This window comes from Gopherus evgoodei, chromosome 10 (genome assembly GCF_007399415.2).
Source record: "Gopherus evgoodei ecotype Sinaloan lineage chromosome 10, rGopEvg1_v1.p, whole genome shotgun sequence".
In the NCBI taxonomy this organism is placed as follows: Eukaryota; Metazoa; Chordata; order Testudines; family Testudinidae; genus Gopherus; species Gopherus evgoodei.
The window spans coordinates 44,146,647-44,164,971 of record NC_044331.1 but is presented as its reverse complement, the minus strand read 5'-3'; the positions used below and the strand labels follow the sequence as shown (position 1 = coordinate 44,164,971).

General features: G+C 46.8%; 1 protein-coding gene across 2 annotated transcripts in view; it reads right to left on the bottom strand.

Annotated features, from left to right (window-relative positions):
• Positions 1 to 18,325, bottom strand: part of ARIH1 (ariadne RBR E3 ubiquitin protein ligase 1) — a 138,551-nt gene that overhangs the window by 23,491 nt on the left and 96,735 nt on the right. For both annotated transcript variants that reach the window (XM_030577593.1, XM_030577594.1), the window contains exons 8-9: positions 14,620 to 14,662; positions 12,789 to 12,860 (exon numbers count right to left, since the gene is read on the bottom strand). In XM_030577593.1, coding sequence (XP_030433453.1) covers positions 12,789 to 12,860; positions 14,620 to 14,662 — 115 coding nt within the window. The remainder of the gene's footprint in view (positions 1 to 12,788; positions 12,861 to 14,619; positions 14,663 to 18,325) is intronic.

Sequence of the window (18,325 nt, the reverse complement as noted above, 5' to 3'; positions counted from 1 at the left end):
GAGTGGAAGTGGGTGTCTGGTGCAATTATGAAAAATTCCCTTTGAATATACATTTGGTTTCAGATGATTTTTTGTATTGTGTTCTTATGGCGGTGGGGGGGAGAACAGAAAAAGAGGACAAGGAATTACAAATCAGTAGGGGTGGCAGTCCCTGTTTATGATCCATTTAGAATTGAAACAGGCTGACAGCTCAGGAATGAGGTGCATTTGGGAACTGTTGTGGTGCACTTCCAGATCACTTGCTTGTTTAATATTATCCTTAACTAGTACCATCTGACTTCTTCAATTACAAGCATTAAAATTCACCTAAAAAGGTATCTCAGAGACTAAGCTCTTTGGGGCAGGGACCATCTTTTTCTCATGTGTTTGTGCAGTGTATGGCCAAATATGGCCCTGGGCCCATGACTGGGAATCCTAAATTGCCACAATGCAAACAGGTACAAAGACCCTATCTATAACCACTGTGCTACCTGATTCATCACATCACTGAAATCTCCATACTCCTTCAAGGCCCAAGAAAGGTGAATAAAACAGCAAGATCAGCATGTCTATGGACGAGTTCCCCAATTAGAAGAAATGCTGAACAGTAGCAGAAAAACCAATAGCAGTAACTATTCAGTCACTAAAAATGCATAGGAGAGATCATTTATGGATTAAGAAGCAGAGGGAAGGGGGAAAGGGGGAGGGGACTAAGGGAAGGAAGATTTGAACATAAAGAACTATGGCCAAGCAATAACATTGGTCAGGAAATCAAATCAGTGGATTATTCCAGATAGATTATCTACCTGCTGTGATGCAGGAAGTAACCCTAAGTGAGTGTATTATAAGACAGTTCCTTTTCCTGGTGTTCTTCAAGACGTGTTGCTCATGTCTATTCCACAACAGGTGTGCGTGCTCGCCACGTGAACCAGTGATGGGAGTTTTCCCTAGCAGTACCAGTAGGGGAGTGCCTTAGCAACCCATGGAGTGGCGCCTCCATGGCGCAGTACTGCGAGCTCCCCCCACCCTCAGTTTCTTCTTGCCAGACAACTCCAACAGAGGGGAGAAGAGTGGGATGTGGAATAGACATGAGCAACACATCTCGAAGAACACCAGTTATGGAAACAGTAACTGTCTTTTCTTCGAGTGATTGCTCATGTGTATTCCACAATAGGTGATTCCAAAGCTATATCTGTGGAGGTGTGTAGGAGTTCGTCAATGGAATCAGAGAATATTAGGGATGGAAGGGACCTCATCTAATCCAACTTCCTGCTCAAAGCAGGACCAATCTCCAGACAGATTTTTACCTCAGTTCCCTAAATGGCCCCCTCAAGGACTGAACTCACAACCTTGGGTTTAGCAGCCAATGCTTAAACCACTGAGCTTCCCTCCGCCCGTCGTCTGGAGACGATCGCATAGTGTGAGTGAACGTGTGAACTGTGAACTGAAGACCACATGGAAGCCCTACAAAATGTCCCTGATGGGGATGTGGGGCCAAAAGGCGCCGACGAGGGCCTGCGCCTGAGTCGAGTGTGCCTTCACAATTGGTGCACAGGGATGCCCGCCAGGACATACAGGTATGGATGCACAAGTTCGAGACCGCCGAGTGGAGAGAGAGCCACCTTTCACGTGCTCGGCCAAGGCAAACAAACAGTTGTGCGGACTTTCTGAATGGCTTATTCCGCCGCCAGGTAGAAAGCCAGCATGTGAGGTCGCGCTCCTCACTAGATCATGGAGCTTGGGGCAGAGGACAGCAGAAAGATGTCCTGACCCATTGATAGGCAGAGACCATCTTTGGAGGACGAGGGATGTGGGCAGAGCTGAACCTTATCCTTAAGAAGCACCGTGTAATGGACTCAGAGGTCAGGGCCCTGAGCTCTGAGACCCGCCTAGCCGATGTGATCGGCAACCAGGAAGGCCACCGTCCACAAGAGGTGTGACCAGGGGCACATGGCTAGTGGCTTAAATGGGGGCTCGTAAGATGGGCCAACATCCAGCTTAGGTCCCACTGTGGGACTGGGGGCCTAACATGCGGGAAGAGACAATCCAAACCCTTAAGGAATCAGCCAGTCATAGCATGGGAGAATACAGTGTGGCCCTACACCGGCGGATGGAAGGCCAATATGGCCATCCGGTGCACCTTGACTAATGAGGGTGCCAGGCAGTGGGCTCTACAGTGAAGGAGGTAACCCAGGATAAGATGGATTGGGACTGCCCCCGGGAAAATGCCCCACTTGTCCACACATCTGGAAAAACCAAGACCACTTGCCAAGTAGGCTCGGCGTGCGGAGGGCCTCCTGCTTTCTAGAGGACCACGCTGAAACCTTTCAGAGCATGTCTTTTCCTCCCTATTCAGCAGCCACACCCTGAGGTGGAGTGCTGCTGAGGTTGGGGGTGGAGGCGGCAGCCCTGGTCTGGGAGAGGCAGTCCGGCGGGACGGCAATGGCCATGGCAGGTGACCACCAGGCCCATGCGGGTCCCCTACCATGCTGTGTGGACCATGCCGGGACAAATCAGAAGGACCTGGACCTTGCCCGTCTTTAACTTTCCAGGACCTTGACGATAAGCAGGATGGGGGGAAGGTGTAGAGAAACTGGCCTGACCAGGACAGTAGGAAGACATCAGAGATAGAGCTCCCCCGCCCCGCGCAGAACCGGGGACAGCGACGGTTCTGCCAACTCATGAACAGGTCCATCTGGGGAGTTCCACACTTGGAAAAGCCTGTGCACCACCTCTGGGTGGAGAGACCACTCATGCTGAGAGGAGATGTCCCTCTCAAGCGATCTGCCACGCAATCTGGGCGCCCGGCGGACGGAAAGGCCTGTAGGGAGATGTCAGGGGCTATACACAGCCTGAGGGCTTCACGGCAGAGGATCAAGGCCTTGCCTTGCCTGGTGATGTAGGACAAGAGGCTTGTGTTGTCTTATGAAAGAAGACTGAAGAGCTTGGCTTGTTTAGCCTAACCAAAGAGGCTCAGGGGAGATATGATTGCTCTTTATAAATATATCAGAGGGATAAATATCAGGAGGGATGAAATTATTTAAGCTTAGTAACCAATGTGACACAAGAACAAATGGTATAACTGGACACTAGAAGTTTAGACTTGAAATTAGACGAAGGGTTCTAACCATTAAAGGAATGAAGTTCTGGAACAGCCTTCCAGGGGAGTCGTGGGGGCAAAAGACATATCTGCTTCAGACTAAGCTTGATAAGTTATGAGGGGGATAGTATGATGGGATAGCCATAATTTTGACAATTAATTCATCTTTGAGATTAGTAGTAGGTAAATATGCCCGATGGGAATAGTTAGATGGGGTGGGATCTGAGTTTACTACAGAGGAATTCTTTCCTGGGTGCTGGCTGGTGAGTCTTGCCCACATGCTCAGTGTTTAACTGATCGCCATATTGGGGTTGGAAAGGAATTTTCCTCCAGGGCAGATTGGCAGAGGCCCTGGAGGTTTTTCGCCTTCCTCTGCAGCATGGGCACAGGTCAATTGCTGGCGGATTATCTGCACCCTGAGGTCTTTAAACCACTATTGAGGACTTCAATAACTCAGAAATAGGCTAGAGGTTAATTACAGGAGTGGGTGGGGTGAGATTCTGTGGCCTGCATTGTGCAGGAGGTCAGACTAGATGATCATAATGGTCCCTTCTGACCTTAAAAAGTCTTAGAGTCCATGAGGGCCCTGATCACCCAGCCCTCCAGGTGCGAGCAGAAGGTCATGCACTCCAGCCGTACTGCCCTGAGCTCCTTGACGTTTATGTGTTCAATCAGATCCCGAGCTGACCACAGACCTTGGGTCTGAACATTCCCCACATGGGCCCCCCAACCCATCAGACCTGGATGGACACCAGCTCCAGCAACAGAGCCCTGCCCCTGAACAGACCCCTTAGAGCATGTTTCTTGGGGAGGACCACCACAGTTGGGAGGTGATCACTGGTTCGGCTACCATGAGGACTTTGTCCATCCAGTTCTGGCCTTGGGAGAACTTTGAGGCCAACCAGAGCTGGAGGGGCCTCATCCTGAGTCTGGCGTGATGGACCTCATTCGTGCATGCCGACATATGACCAATGAGCTGGAGGCACACTCTGGCTGTTGTCACCGGAAACCTTGTGACCGTATTGATGAACCCCTTCAGGGTCTCGTACCTGTCCGGTGGGAGGAAAGGCTCTGGCCAAGGAAGCATCCAGAACCGCCTCGATAAACTCTAATGCGTTGAACCAGGACTAAAGTGGACTTGGCGTTTACCAACAGGCCCAAAGTGGTGCACATGGACAGGAGCTGCCCTTAACCACTAGTCGTCCAGATAGGGGAAGATCTGGACCCCCCGGAGCCTTCGTGGGCGACATACGTTTTGTGAATACCCTGGGGGCAGTGGACAGGCCAAACGGAAGGACCATGAAATGGAGGAAGTGTCTGTACCCCTCAAATATATGAATGTAGAAGTACAGGTCCTGCAGATCGAGGGTGGCATACAAGTCCATGGGATCCAGGGAGGAGATGATAGAGGCCAGGGACACCATGCGGAACTTGAGCTTCACCACATACTGGTTTAGGTGGCACAGGTCCAAGATTGTCCTGAGCCCCTCTTTGGCCTTCGGAATAAGGAAATAGCAGTACTACCCATTGCCTTTGAACTCCCTGGGTACCTCTTCCACCACTCCTAGGTCCAGGAGCCACCCCACCTCCTGCTCAAGCAGGGCCTCGTGCAAGAGGTCCCCAGGAGGGACAGGGGGGAGGGGGTAGTTAGGCTGTGAGGAAGTAAACTGGAGGGCGCAGCCCCAAGAGATGGTGTTGAGGACCCATCAGTCCAAGGTCAGCCATGACCACTCCGGGAGGAAAGCACACAACCGATTGGAGCAGGGAAGCTTTATTGGGGGTGAATCCCGTATGAGAACTAGCAGGACGTCCCCGGGCGTCCCGTCAAAACCGTCTTTTTCCCCGCCTCCTTGCCCTTGGAAGACCCAGGCTGGGGGGGCAGGGCGAGACTGCCTCTGCAGGTGCCTCTTATAGTCCCATGACTTCTTATAAGCAGTCTCATATCTTGGGTGGGTGGCCTGAGTGGGAGGCTGCGGCAGCTTGAACTTAGGTTTAGCCAGAGCCGGAACACAGAGACCCAGAGTCTGGAGGGTCATGCGAGAGTCTTTCAGGCCATGCAGCTTTGTATCCATTTGTTCTGCAAACAGAGCTTTGCCGTCAAATGAGAGGTCCTGGAGGGAGGTGTGCACCTCATTGGATAGCCCAGAGAGCAGGACATGACACCCTTCTCATGGACACTGCTGAGGCCATAGACTGCGTGGCCATGCCTGCTGCATCCGAAGCTGCCTGCAGGGTTGCCTTGGCAGCTGCTGTACCCTCCTCCAACAGCACTTTGAACTCCTTCCTGTTGTGCTCCTGGAGGGCAACCTTGAACTTGGGCAGGGAGCCCCACAGATTGAACTAATACCAGCCTAGGAGAGCCTGTTGGTTCGCTACCCATAACTGGAAGCTTGAGGACGAATAAATTTTCCTTCCAGAAGAGTTCAACCTACGTGAATCTTTATTTTTTGGGGTAGGGGCTGGTTGGCCCTTCCGCTCCCTGTGGTTGACCGACTCACCACCCAGGGAGTTAGGAGCAGAGTGGGCATGTAAGTATTTATGCCCTTTGGCAGGTACAAAATACTTGCATTCTGCTCTCTTGGAGATGGGGGCCAATGAGGCTGGTGTTTGCCACAGGGCATTTGAAATTTTGCCACGCCTTCATGGAGAGGCAAGGCCACCCTCCCCGGTGCCGAGGACAGCACATTAAACAGGGAGTCTGAGGACTCCTCCATCTCCTCTGCTCGGAAGTGGAGGCTTGATGCCACCTTTTTTTTTTTTTTTTTTTTTTAAAAGAGTTCTTCGTGGGTCCTAAGGTGGTCCTGCAGAACGGAGGGAAGTGGGGCCGTAATCACCTCATCCAGGGAGGCTGGCGCAGTACTTTGGGTGTCCACCGGCACCAGAGAGTTCACCACCTGGTTGGTCTCCGGGCACGGTGCTGTGGATGTACATCCCACCGACTCCTTCCTTGGAGGTCTGGAGAGGGAGGCCGATGGTCCTTCTGAGGCTCCAGCCACCGAGGTGTCACCACCAGGGGCTGCATCAGAGGCCATGGTGCCCACTGGTACCATTGGGCTAGCCACAGTGTGCCTGGTGCCACTGCACCTGCCGTGGCACCTGCAGGGCCAGCTGTCTGGTCTGGCCTACTGTCTAGCCTCGCCCACCTATGGACAACTATGAAGAGAAGCAAGGTTGGGCTGACACACAATCTGTCCCTGAACTGGAAGGAGTGGCGGTGCCAGGAGCAGCTCTGGCAATCGACGCCTGGGGCTGCGGAGGCAATGCCCGACAGGGTCCTAGAGCAGGATGCCGAACAGGAACGCTGTCTATGTCCGAGCCGTGACCGGCTATGATAACCCCGCCAGGACAAGGACCTTTGGCGACGTATGCCTCGGTCCCTTCAGTGTTCGCTCCTCAAGGTGGAGCGGTGCTGACAGTCTCAGTCAGATGGAACCCAACCAGACAGCGAGGGGGGTGTCGAGGGCGATCCATGTGGACTTTGCTCTGACCAGTCGCTGGGCGGCAAACGGCATCAGGAACATTCCCTCAACCAAGACTGGTACCGAGCTGGGAGCGACTGCGGAGATCCCAGAGGTGGTTTGCTTCTGGAGCGCGGGGCCAACATCAGTGGTGCTCTTTGTACTGGCATGAACATAACCATCCCAGGCCGCCTGCACGGCCTCCTGCATGGAGGACATCTGGAGGCCCGCTCCAAATGGGCCGGGCTACTCCGCTCAACTTGAGTCGGAGGCCTAGTGGCTGGTGGGGATTGAGGACTGCCCGACATGGGTCTAGCCTCTGTCCTGGGTTTACTCCCGTGCCGCATCAAAGAAGGCCTCTTTCTAGCCTTCTTGGCATGCCCTGTGGATGGGGAACGGTGCTGACTAGTCAATGGCGCTGAAAGGTCACCATGCACCAACACCGCGGTGCTGACTCTGAGCAGCACGCCGGAACCAGGGTCAACACCAACTCCATCAGAATAGCCCAGAGCCTGATGTCCCTTTCTCTCTCTTGGTCTGAGACTTAAACAACTTGCAAATCTTGCAGCAATCGCTGAGATGGATTTCCCCCAAACAGCACAGACAGTTCGCGTGCAGATCACTCAGTGGCATAGAAAGCATACAACTGTCGCACGACTTAAAACCTGGGGCACGGGGCATGCCCTGGCCCGGGCGCTCTAGCTAAACTAAACTAAACTAACTAAACTAACTAACTACAGGTACCATACACTGAACGAACAAGCAGTTTTGGGGACGAGCTACAGCAAAGCTAGAGCAGAGCAGTTCCGAAGCACCTTCACTGGTGGCAAGAAGGAACTGAGGGTGGGGGGAACGCGCAGTGCCCCTTATACCACGCCATAGAGGGACCACTCCAGGAGTCGCTAGGGAAAAAACTTCTGGCATCGGTGCACGTGGCAAGCATGCACACCTATTGTGGAATACACATGAGCAATCACTCAAAGAAGAATATATGGTTATGACTCAAATCTTCTGCTTGGAAACAAAGGTCAGGGCAAACCTGTTTCCCATTTGCCAGACCCTTTTTTGTGATGCTTGCCCTCCACTACTTTTATGCTCAGATTAACATGGATTTAGTCAATTCATAAAATGCAGTTCCTATTTCAATGTAGGTAAAGGAGTGGCAGTGCTTCCTGCAGCAACATGACATGAGAAGAGCTATTCCCCTGACCAATCCTGTGTAACGCTTCACAGGAAAAAGGGCGTTAGGTCTGCATTCTAGTTCTCCCCACAAAAATACCTGCACTTACATTCCAGATGTAAAAATGGATTGTCAAATGCCCAGATCAGCTTGATGCATTTCAACAGGTCTCCTGCAATTCTGGATTCTGTTGAGTCCTGTTTATTAGAATTAGGCCAGGGATTCCCAACGCAGTGCAGCGGGCGCCATGGCACCCGCAGGGCCTCCAAGTGTGCCTGTGTACTGGCCAACGGACAAGCATCCATCGAAATGCCGCCGACAAGCTGCATCATCCAGAGGCATTGCCGCTGAAATCCTACCAATTTTCAGCAGCGATGCCTATTGACGTTGCCGCTTGTCGGCGGAATTTCGGCAGATGCTCATCCACTGCCACGGTCCTCCATGGCTCGTTGTCTGGCGCCTGCCAGACAAAAAAGGTTGGGGGCCCACTGAATTAGGCTGTAAGAGCTTGATGCAATGACACCTAGAAATTATTCAGCTACATGGGTTGCTTTAACAAACTCCTGCTTATCTGAAAGGAGAAAAAGATGGGAGTCCCACATGTGAGGTAAGATCCTTTTCATGGTTCTATACTGAACCGCAGTGGCAAGATATGAAAGGGACAAATTTTTAGTTTGGAGCTGGGTCCCAAAGAGGACTTGCTATAGTATACAATATAAATACAAATACAGTATTTCCAAACAACATGGGGGTGGAACACAAATTCAGATGTTTAAAAGTGACCTGAAAAGAAAGAGAACTGGGTTTGGGCTTCTTTATAACAGATAAAGATCTGACAAAAACTGTTTTATACAACAGAAACTTGACTCCTGTCCATCTTGGAAGACACTATGATGATTGGAGGACAGTGAAAGTGTGACATCATACCAGCAGAAGAAGAGTGGAGTAATTGTGAAGGGAAGGAATTTTTAATCAGATTAATGCTGCTTTTGCTAACACCTATTAACTTCAATGACTAACAATATTTCAGATAAAGGAAGCCTGGGTTAAAAATTCAGTGTCCTCACTCCCTCCATATCATGTGCTAAGACTTTCCAGGCATCCTTCAGAAAAAACTAGGGAAAACCAGACTTGACATTCTTGGTATTTTAAAGTAAAAACAAGCAGAAATTTAAACACTTTTTCCAGGCCTTCCTATGTAACATAAGGAAGCACAGTTTTAAAGGTCTGCTTTAAAGAAACATTTAGTCGTCTTAGCACAGAAGTTGTCTTCATGCCCAAAACCATGTCTAAAAGGTTAGATGAACATTTCCTCAGATACTATAATGTTGGAATCTGATAGAAATTGAAAACAGAGCAAGGAATACAAAAAGCCTCTTCAACTTCCTGGCTTCCCCAAAAAAGGAGAGAGAGAATTTAAGGCCGTAATGACTTGAAGTTGCACTGGTTTAAATGGTGTAATTTTAAACTGATTTAGGGAAAGCTTCACTGGTTTAACATGTAGACAAGGCTAAGTGGTACTTTCAGCCATCTGTTAGGTGATCTGACAAAGCTCCAATGTGCCAAAGAATAAAGTTTTGCTAACTCCTGCTAGAAGCCTTCAGGCCAACTCCAACATTAAACATAATTTAACAACAATCTTCACTTTAAATCCAATCAATTAAATCATAGAGAAGAATGCACAGTAATTCCTGAATGCAAACCACATTAAGCTAGGTTTCATTTGTGGTCTCTCACAGAGCAGTTGTTTGGTTTTCCCTTACCATTACTTTCCTTAAAGCCTCGTGGTACTCCTTTGTTATAAGACAAGCTTGAACAAAATGTATTCCATGTTATCCTAGTGTATTTGCAACAAGACCACCATGAATTTGAATATACAGAACACAGACTAGATATCTTCCCAAATTACGCCTTGGTCTTGGTAAAATTTGGGGAGTTTTCCCGCACAGAGAGGAGGCCATAAAGAATGAATACTGCCATAGGTTTCTGTGCCAACGAGGCCATCTCTTATAAGGACAGCAATAATTTTTTGGAGGCTAAAAGCAGCAGCAATATCTTTGCCCGAAAATAAGGCAATGTAAATGAAACTCAACATTAAAGCTAGATTTTTCATAAGACATTGATGAAGAGAGACTATTTCACCCAAGAGGGAGTTTCAAAATTGGATTATTTCAGTTCCTTTCAAGGCCCTCTGCTTTAAGAAGTACCTCAGTTTATAAATTGCAGAATTATTCTGGGCCTAAAAGCCCTTTGGAATCATTATGTATAGCTGTTTCTTTCTCTTGTGCTTGAGCAGGAAAGGATTTTTTAGAATACAAATATTTAGTTCCTTTTTGACTGGTGGTAAACATGTGCCACAGTCAGATGTGCGCTCAGGTTTCTTTGGGAATTTGGACTGCAGCCAGTGGGCAACTCAGCCGGGGGGGTGGAGGGGGAGAAATGAGGGAGAGTGGGGAAGGTTGCTGGCAAGCCTGCAGACCTGCCAGAATGTTGTGCTGCTCTGGTTCTCCTGAGGCATACCAATAATCACCAGACAAGGCTCAATCTGAGTGTGTTCCGGTCATCATTGCTAGTACTTAATCATTAGAGTAAAATTACAATCGTCCATGTCTTCACTGCCCACTAGCAGGCAGAGAGTTCATTAGTGGGGGTAGATAACATTTCATGCCAGCTTTCCTCAATTCAATCCAGTCACTTCTATGAGAAGAATAATTGTGACATTGTCCTGTAGTTAAACCAATTGCTACACATACCATAAGACTCCATGGCAGTGGGTCTGCTCAGATGTCTGATGTAATTACCATACACTGGTTTTTGTTGCTACTGCACAGTCTTGGCTATCAAAGTATTTTCTTGCTCTAGATGTGTCTTGTACACTTATATTATAAAGAGTAACTTAAAAAATCAGGGATGTTCTAGGACACACATCTCTACTGTTGCTAGCTCAGAACTTCAGGAGCTGACAGATTAGCAGGGTTCATACTAGCATGGCGAGCCCCCAACTTCCTTTTCCCCCACCCTCTATGGATGTGTGTTCCTAAAGAGGCTTCCTGCCCATCCAGGTAGATCCTGGATCTTGACACACCATTGTACTCCAGCTCTCAGCACCACTACTAGGTATGGCTCCCATGCAACAGATTCAGATCCAGGTAAAGTTTAAAATTCCCATTTTTAAACATTTTTAAGAGCGCTGAGGAAGACCACCTCCATCTTTCAAGATTAGAAAGAGACAAAGTATTTACAAAAGCACTTCATGGTACTACCAATCCTTAACGCTACTTTAAATTAACAGTACTGAGTAGCAAAGTCTATTGTGTCTGACCAGACATCCTGATATCAGGGGCTTTGTATTACAAGGCAACTATATTCCCCACCTCCCAGAAAAAGTATCCCAATTTTTCACACTTGCTATCTGGTCATCCTAAGTGTGCATCTAAGTCTACTATGCTTGCATCCCCCTAATCTTTCAGATTCAGGTTAAGCAAAAAATCCTAGAGGAAAACAATATCTATTTTTGATGATTCTATCAAAGCTATGGAACCAATTTCCTTCAAGCTTGGCTTTAGTGAGCTCTAAGGAGCAAGCAAAGTTTGAACAAAGTGGTATCTGCTGTTTGTAAGTATGTTTCAGAACAGTAGTTCGCAAGCAGGGTTACATGTACCCATGGGGGTACATAGAGGTCTTCCAGGGGTACATCAACTCATCTAGACAGTTTTACAACAGGTTACATAAAAAGCACTAATGAAGTCAGTACAAACTAAAATTTTATACAGACAGTAACTTGTTTTATACTGCTCCAGATACTATACACTGAAATGTATGTACAATATTTATATTCCAATTGATTTACTTTATAATTATATGGTAAAAATGAGGAAGGAAACAATGTGTCAATCATGTGCTGTGACACATCTGTATTTATGTCTGATTTTGTAAGCAAGTAGTTTTTAAGAGATGAAACTTGGGGTACACAAATTAGATCCTGAAAGGGGGTGCAGTAGCCTGGAAAGGCTGAAATCCATTGCTTCAGAACGCATTAGGAAACCATTGTATTTTCCACGGAAGCTTAAAAAAAAAAGTGTTACTGAGAAATTCCCAGAAGTTTGCCTAGAAGCAGAGCACAAGCATAGCAGTTTCAGAATTTGAGAAAGACAGAAAATGAACAGAGTCTTGCAATGGAAGCAGCACTTCAACCAAACATCTCAGTACAGTGGGTAGTTCTGATCCCACTAAATGTATCTGATCCAACTTAAACAGAAAATAAGCAATGCACGCCCCAGACCAGGAGCAGCTGTCTACAGCAAACAATGCTGTTACCAGATTACACTGCAAAATTAATAAGAAACAGAGCGGCCATTTCCTAATCCCTTGACATTCCCAGCAAATCTCACACACACACAGCCTCTTGTCTTCACAGGCAAAGGCCCAGGTTTGCTCCTGAACTACATTCCCCACATGATAGTTACATATTTTGCCTCCTTGCTACCATGCCAACCCTTGTTTTTACTTCTCACAAAGCACACAAAACATACCACTGAGTTTTATGTAAAGATGGGCTGGCTGGAACCAATATATTTGCATAATAAAATCTTAACAGCTGGGTTTGCCAGTCCTCCATCTGGAATCCTGCCCAACAGAAACAAACCACCCCTGAAAAGCCAAACCAAAGGGATTTTTAAAGGCAGACGTAAATTAACCCAGCCTAACCAAGCCACAGGGGGCATAAACATCTCCCACAGTTACAAACAGAATGAGCACAATCAGTGCTGGACAGAAGCCTAAAAGCAATAGCTTCACCATGCTTTGGATTTCCAATTAACTCTTTGTACAAAAGCAAATAACCAAATGCCAGTTCCCTCAGCTATACTATGAAGAATCTATCCATCCATTAGCAGATGCACTTCTGTTTGCACCTAGGATGATCATTTTATCTTACTAGTGGTCATCAGCGTTTGACGTTGACAACACTGTGCTGGGGTGGAGCATACTCCTAATGCCAAAGGTTTAAGCTGCTGTTCTGGCTTCCATCAGCGCTTCTGTGTAGTAGTTTATGAAGGAAATTGAAACCAACCTTTGTGTTTGCTGCAATCCAATTGGAAGTTTCACTGTCATCATCACACTTCTTAATCCACTTCTTTAACCACTGTTCAGAAAGTGAAAAAAATAGAATCCATAGACTTTATACAGTTTAAATCTTTCTAGCACAGACATTATAATAAGCTAACACTAAGCATCTAATACAAAAGGAGAGGGAAAAAGGTACACCTGAATGACACCATTTGCCAAGCAGGTGGAATGAGTGAGCTTTAACTTGACAATTCCTTTTGTGGCAGAAAATTTGTCTGCCAAAAATCACTAGATAAACCCTAGAAAAGAGTATTATAGGACCATAGATATACCAGAATGCCATCTTCTAGGGACTGTCTTACTCGTGAGTCCAGAAGAACAACAAGTTTTTGGAAGGTAAGCCCTGGATGTAACTTGCTTCTGTGCAGGCTTCTGCCCCAAATACCAACATGGCCCAGTTAGAAAGCACACAGACTTAAACTAACAATCTCAGTTTCCCTTTGCTAGTCTACCCAGCTAAGAAAAGCAGGAAAGAGTACTAACGCTATTTTTCCCTCCTTCACATTAGCTGTGATATTCTGACAGCTGTACAACAGTGTTGCTTTTCTTCTCTAATGATATGTGTATTACCCCATTTGCTATGTTGGGTCTCTGGGGATCTTCATGTGCTACATTCCATTGACTAGCAGCGTTCAACATTTCTCTGCATAAACTCAAAGAGGCAAAGCCTCCACAGGATAAGTTTCCTACGATGTCCTAGCTAGTTTTATGTCATGAGAGAATTACATATTATTCCCTCCTGTAAATTGTTTTTTGTATTAAAGCTGCTGCAAGTGTGCATTTCAGATGCACATTGGGGCGACTTGAAAAAGCATACACAACCTTTACTTTCATCTACTTACCTACATTTCTAGAGGAACAGTGCTAAGTCAATGATTTAAATCTCTGAAGAAGAAAATGGTATTTCTTATACCTTGTAATGATCAGGAGACCTGATTGAACCTCTCATGGAATGCTGATTAAACTGAGCTAACCCCCCTGCCCTCCTTTACTGCCCCAATGGTAGCTAACTGCGCTCATTCTTCCACTTAAGATCTTAGGTTGAATTGTCTTCAAGACATGGAACAAGTCTTCCTGTGTGTTTTGCACAGCGCCTAACTCAAGGGGGTCCTACAAAATCTTGATTACGGCCTCTGAGTGCTACTGTAGTAAAATAATAATCTTTTCCACAGATCTTGCTGGAAATCAGGACCACTGAGATTAAAATATTAAAAACCAGAAGCAATCATATGAGGTTACTAAGGTATAAAGCACTCACAGGAGTGTTGTGAGAATAGGAATACTCATTGTAGAGTGAAGCGTTATTCCTGAGGTCACCCATCTCTACTGATGTAACATTATCCCACAACACTGAATCTAAAACACTCTTTTCACAAAGGCAACGCCGAGCTGTGACCCGAAAGACCACTAACAGACTTCAGGTGCTGCTTGTCACTTCCTTCACATGAAGAGGCAGAAGCCTACAGTGCTCCTTGGTGGGAGCAATAGGCGTAGTCCAGACATTCTCATCTCCAGTCAGGCCAATGGGGCCAAACGTGGGTGGACAAATTCTGCATGCGCCCGAGGCTTGCAGTTTGAGGGCAACACCCTGCTTACACCCGCCCAAACTAAGCTCATGAGTGAGAGTGGTTATTGTAAGGCAGCTATGGGCTCGTACCTAGACACTAAACACCCACAGTACCATGCTACTTTGCCGGGGGTCCTACAAGCAGTTTAACTTTAGCCCTTTAATTCTGCAAAGCCGTGGGTTCAGGGAAGAAGCTGGAGACGCTCACCTTACACTTAACAGGATCATGCCAATTTTCACCGCAGTTAAAGCTGTACGTGAAAAAGAGAATTAATTCACAGAAGTTTAGCTATCACACTATGCTTATAATTAAATCATAACTCCATTAAACTTACTTTTACAGTAGTTTTTGTCTCTTGGGTTACTCCACTGAAAGGATCTGGGCACCAGATCTTGCTGAAGGCAATTACTGTAAGTGTATTTCAGTTAAACTAAAACAAGGAGGAGTCCGGTGGCACCTCAGGCCTGGTCTTCACTACGCGTTTATACTGATTTTAGCAGAGTAAAACAGATTTAACGCTGCACCCGTCCACACAAGAAGCCCTTTATATCGATATAAAGGGCTCTTTAAACCAGTTTCTGTACTCCTCCCCGACGAGAGGAGTAGCGCTGAAATCAATATTACCATATCAGATTAGGGTTAGTGTGGCCGCAAACAGACAGTATTGGCCTCCGGGCGGTATCCCACAGTGCACCACTGTGACCGCTCTGGAAAGCAATCTGAACTCGGATGCACTGGCCAGGTAGACAGAAAAAGCCCTGAAAACTTTTGAATTGCATTTCCTGTTTGTCCAGCGTGGAGCTCTGATCAGCACGGGTGGCGATGCAGTCCCAAATCCAAAAAGCTCCAGCATGGATCGTACAGGAGATACTGGATCTGATCGCTGTATAGGGAGACAAATCTGTTCTATCAGAGCTCCGTTCAGAAGACGAAATGCCAAAGCATTTGAAAAAATCTCCAGGCTATGATACAGAGTCCACAGCACAGCGCTGTGTGAAAAGTGTAACAGAAAGCCAAAGAATCAAATGGACGCTCATGGAGGAAGGGAGGGGGGACTGAGGACTCCAGCTATCCCACAGTCCCTGCAGTCTCCGAAAAGCATTTGCATTCTTGGCTCAGCTCCCAATGCCTGTAGGGTCAAACACATTGTCCGGGGTTGTTCAGGGTATATCTCGTCAATTTACGCCCCCCCCCCCCCCCCCCGGTGAAAGAAAAGGGAAAAAATCGTTTCTTGACTTTTTTCAATGTCACTGTATGTCTACTGCATGCTGTCGGTAGACAAGGTGCTGGGGCAATAAACAGCAGCATCCTCTTCCCTCCCTTCCCCGGTGGCAGACGGTACAGTGCAGTAGGCCTGGTAGCCGTCCTCGTCATCAGCCCGTGAGTGCTCCTGGCTGGCCTCAGGTGAGGTCGGCCAGGGGCGCCTGGGTAAAAATAGGAATGACTCCCGGTTATTCCCGGCAGATGGTACAGAATGGCTGGTAACCATCCTCATCATAGCAACTGGGGGCTGAACTCCATCAGCCCCCCCGCCCCTTTTCATGTCTAAAGAAAAGATTCTGTACTGCCTGGACTATCATAGCAGCAGGAGGCTGCCTCCCCCTCATTTTATCTCACTAAAAAGTCAGTGTTTCTTATTTCTACATTCTTTATTACTTCATACACAAATGGGGGACCCTGCAACGGTAGCCCAGAAGGGTTGGGGGAGGAGAGAAGCAACGGGTGGGGTTGTTGCAAGGACACCCCCTAGAATGGCATGCAGCTCATCATTTCTGTGGGATCTGACACAGAGCAGCTGTGCTCTCTGGTTCTCTAGTACACTTGCCCCATATTCTTGGGGGGACTGACTATTTTTAGATACGCCATAAAAGAGGGAATGGCCTGGGGGGTCATTCCCATTTTTGTCTTTGTGCCCCCGGCCGACTTCAGCGAAGGTCAGCCAGGAGCACCCATGACAGCAGCAGACGGTACAGAACGAGTGATAACCATCATCTCATCGCCAATTTAGAATGTGCACAGCGTACTGTACAGAACGACTGGTAACCGTCTCTGCTACCTTGCAAAGGCAAATTAATGCTGCTGTGTAGCGCTGCAGTACCGCCTGTGAGCGGCATCCAGTACACATACGGTGACAGTGACAAAAGGCAAAACGGGCTCCATGGTTGCCATGCTATGGCATCTGCCAGGGCAATCCAGGGAAAAAGGGCGTGAAATGATTGTCTGCTGTTGCTTTCATGGAGGAAGGAATGAGTGACGACATTTACCCAGAATCACCCACGACACTGTTTTTGCACCATCATGCATTGGGATCTCAACCCAGAATTCCAATGGGCGGGGGCAACTGTGGGAACTATGGGATAGCTACGGGATAGCTACTCACAGTGCAACGCTCCATAAATCGATGCTAGCCTCGGTACATGGACACACACAATCGAATTATTGTGCTTTGTGTGGCTGTATGCACTCGATTTTATACAATCTGTTTTACAAAACTGGTTTATGTAAAATCGGAATAATCCTGTAGTGTAGACGTACCCTTAAAGTCTAACAGATTTATTTGGACATAAGCTTTCGTGGGTTAAAAAACCCCCACTTCTTCATGCATCTGAAGAAGTGGGGGATTTTTTACCCATGAAAGCTTATGCCCAAATAAATTTGTTAGACTTTAAGGTGCCACCGGACTCCTTGTTGTTACTCTGGATATAGACTAACCCGGCTATCCCTCTGATAATCAGTTAAACTAGAATCCCATGCCTCCTGATGGGTGCATGAAACACTTTAGAGTTTTCCCAAAGGGGCCTGGCTACTAACATTAGATCTGAAATGGATTAGTTTTCCATCCAGAAGTAAAAGGCTGCTTTGTAAAATAAAACAGACATCTGGGAGTTTCCATGTCGGTTTTAAAACTTTTTTTTCCCCAAAAGTGTTTCCTCTACTAAATAACAACATCTGTTTGAATGAGGTTAACTGCCCTAACAGTTTGCAGATTTCCATGTAACTCAGGTCGCAGGCAGTTCTTTCCCAGCTCATTTCAAGAGCATTTAAAAACTTGTTTGTTGGGTTTTGGTTACAGCTGTTGATTCTCCCATTGAATGTGGAAAGATGTAATTAGAGTTGAAAGCCCCTTTAAAAAGCACTTTATGCACAATATAAATAATAATTCCTTGCTGTAGGCGCCTCGCATATGAGGCACTTTCCCACTTGACAAACTGATTAATTCAGCCTTAACCTGCCTGTGAACATGAACTACCTTCACTTTAGATGGGATACCAATGTAGAGAGAGGATGACTGAATTTTCAAAGGCCACTGAGTGAGTAATGGTACTGACTTGATTCTCAGTCCTAGATTTTATCCACAAGATGACCCTACACTGTCAACATGTTAATTTTGCCATTTCTAAAATGAAATTCCAGACATTTATCAATACATTTCCCAGCTTCAGCTTTTAATTTCATATGCCCATCACCAAGTGCTCTCAGAATGATTTCTCAGATGATTCGGTTAATGAGGGAACTGACTTAAGCATCTTCAGTTTGCTGAACATGACTCCTGTTCCCTTCGTTAAGTGAATCAATTGAGGGAGAGAAGCCAAAAGATTTGGAATTGCACCAGAAATTTCTCTGAGAGAGAGATTTCTCCTTGTCAGCTGCTAGATATTTTCACTTGAAAGACATTTTTATTTTCCAATTAGAAAGATGGGCAAGAACATTTGCAACTGAAGCAAAAGAAAGATGAACCACAAAACTAATCCTTGCTTTTAAAACCTCTCCCCTTCTTCCAAATGGTTACTAAGCTCTCCCCGCTCATATTGACTCTTCTGGCACTTAAACATTTTCTCAACAAGATATTTATACAGTACTTAACTCTTAACTTTTGAATGGTCCTGGAAGCTCTGAATTAATTCAGAAGAGT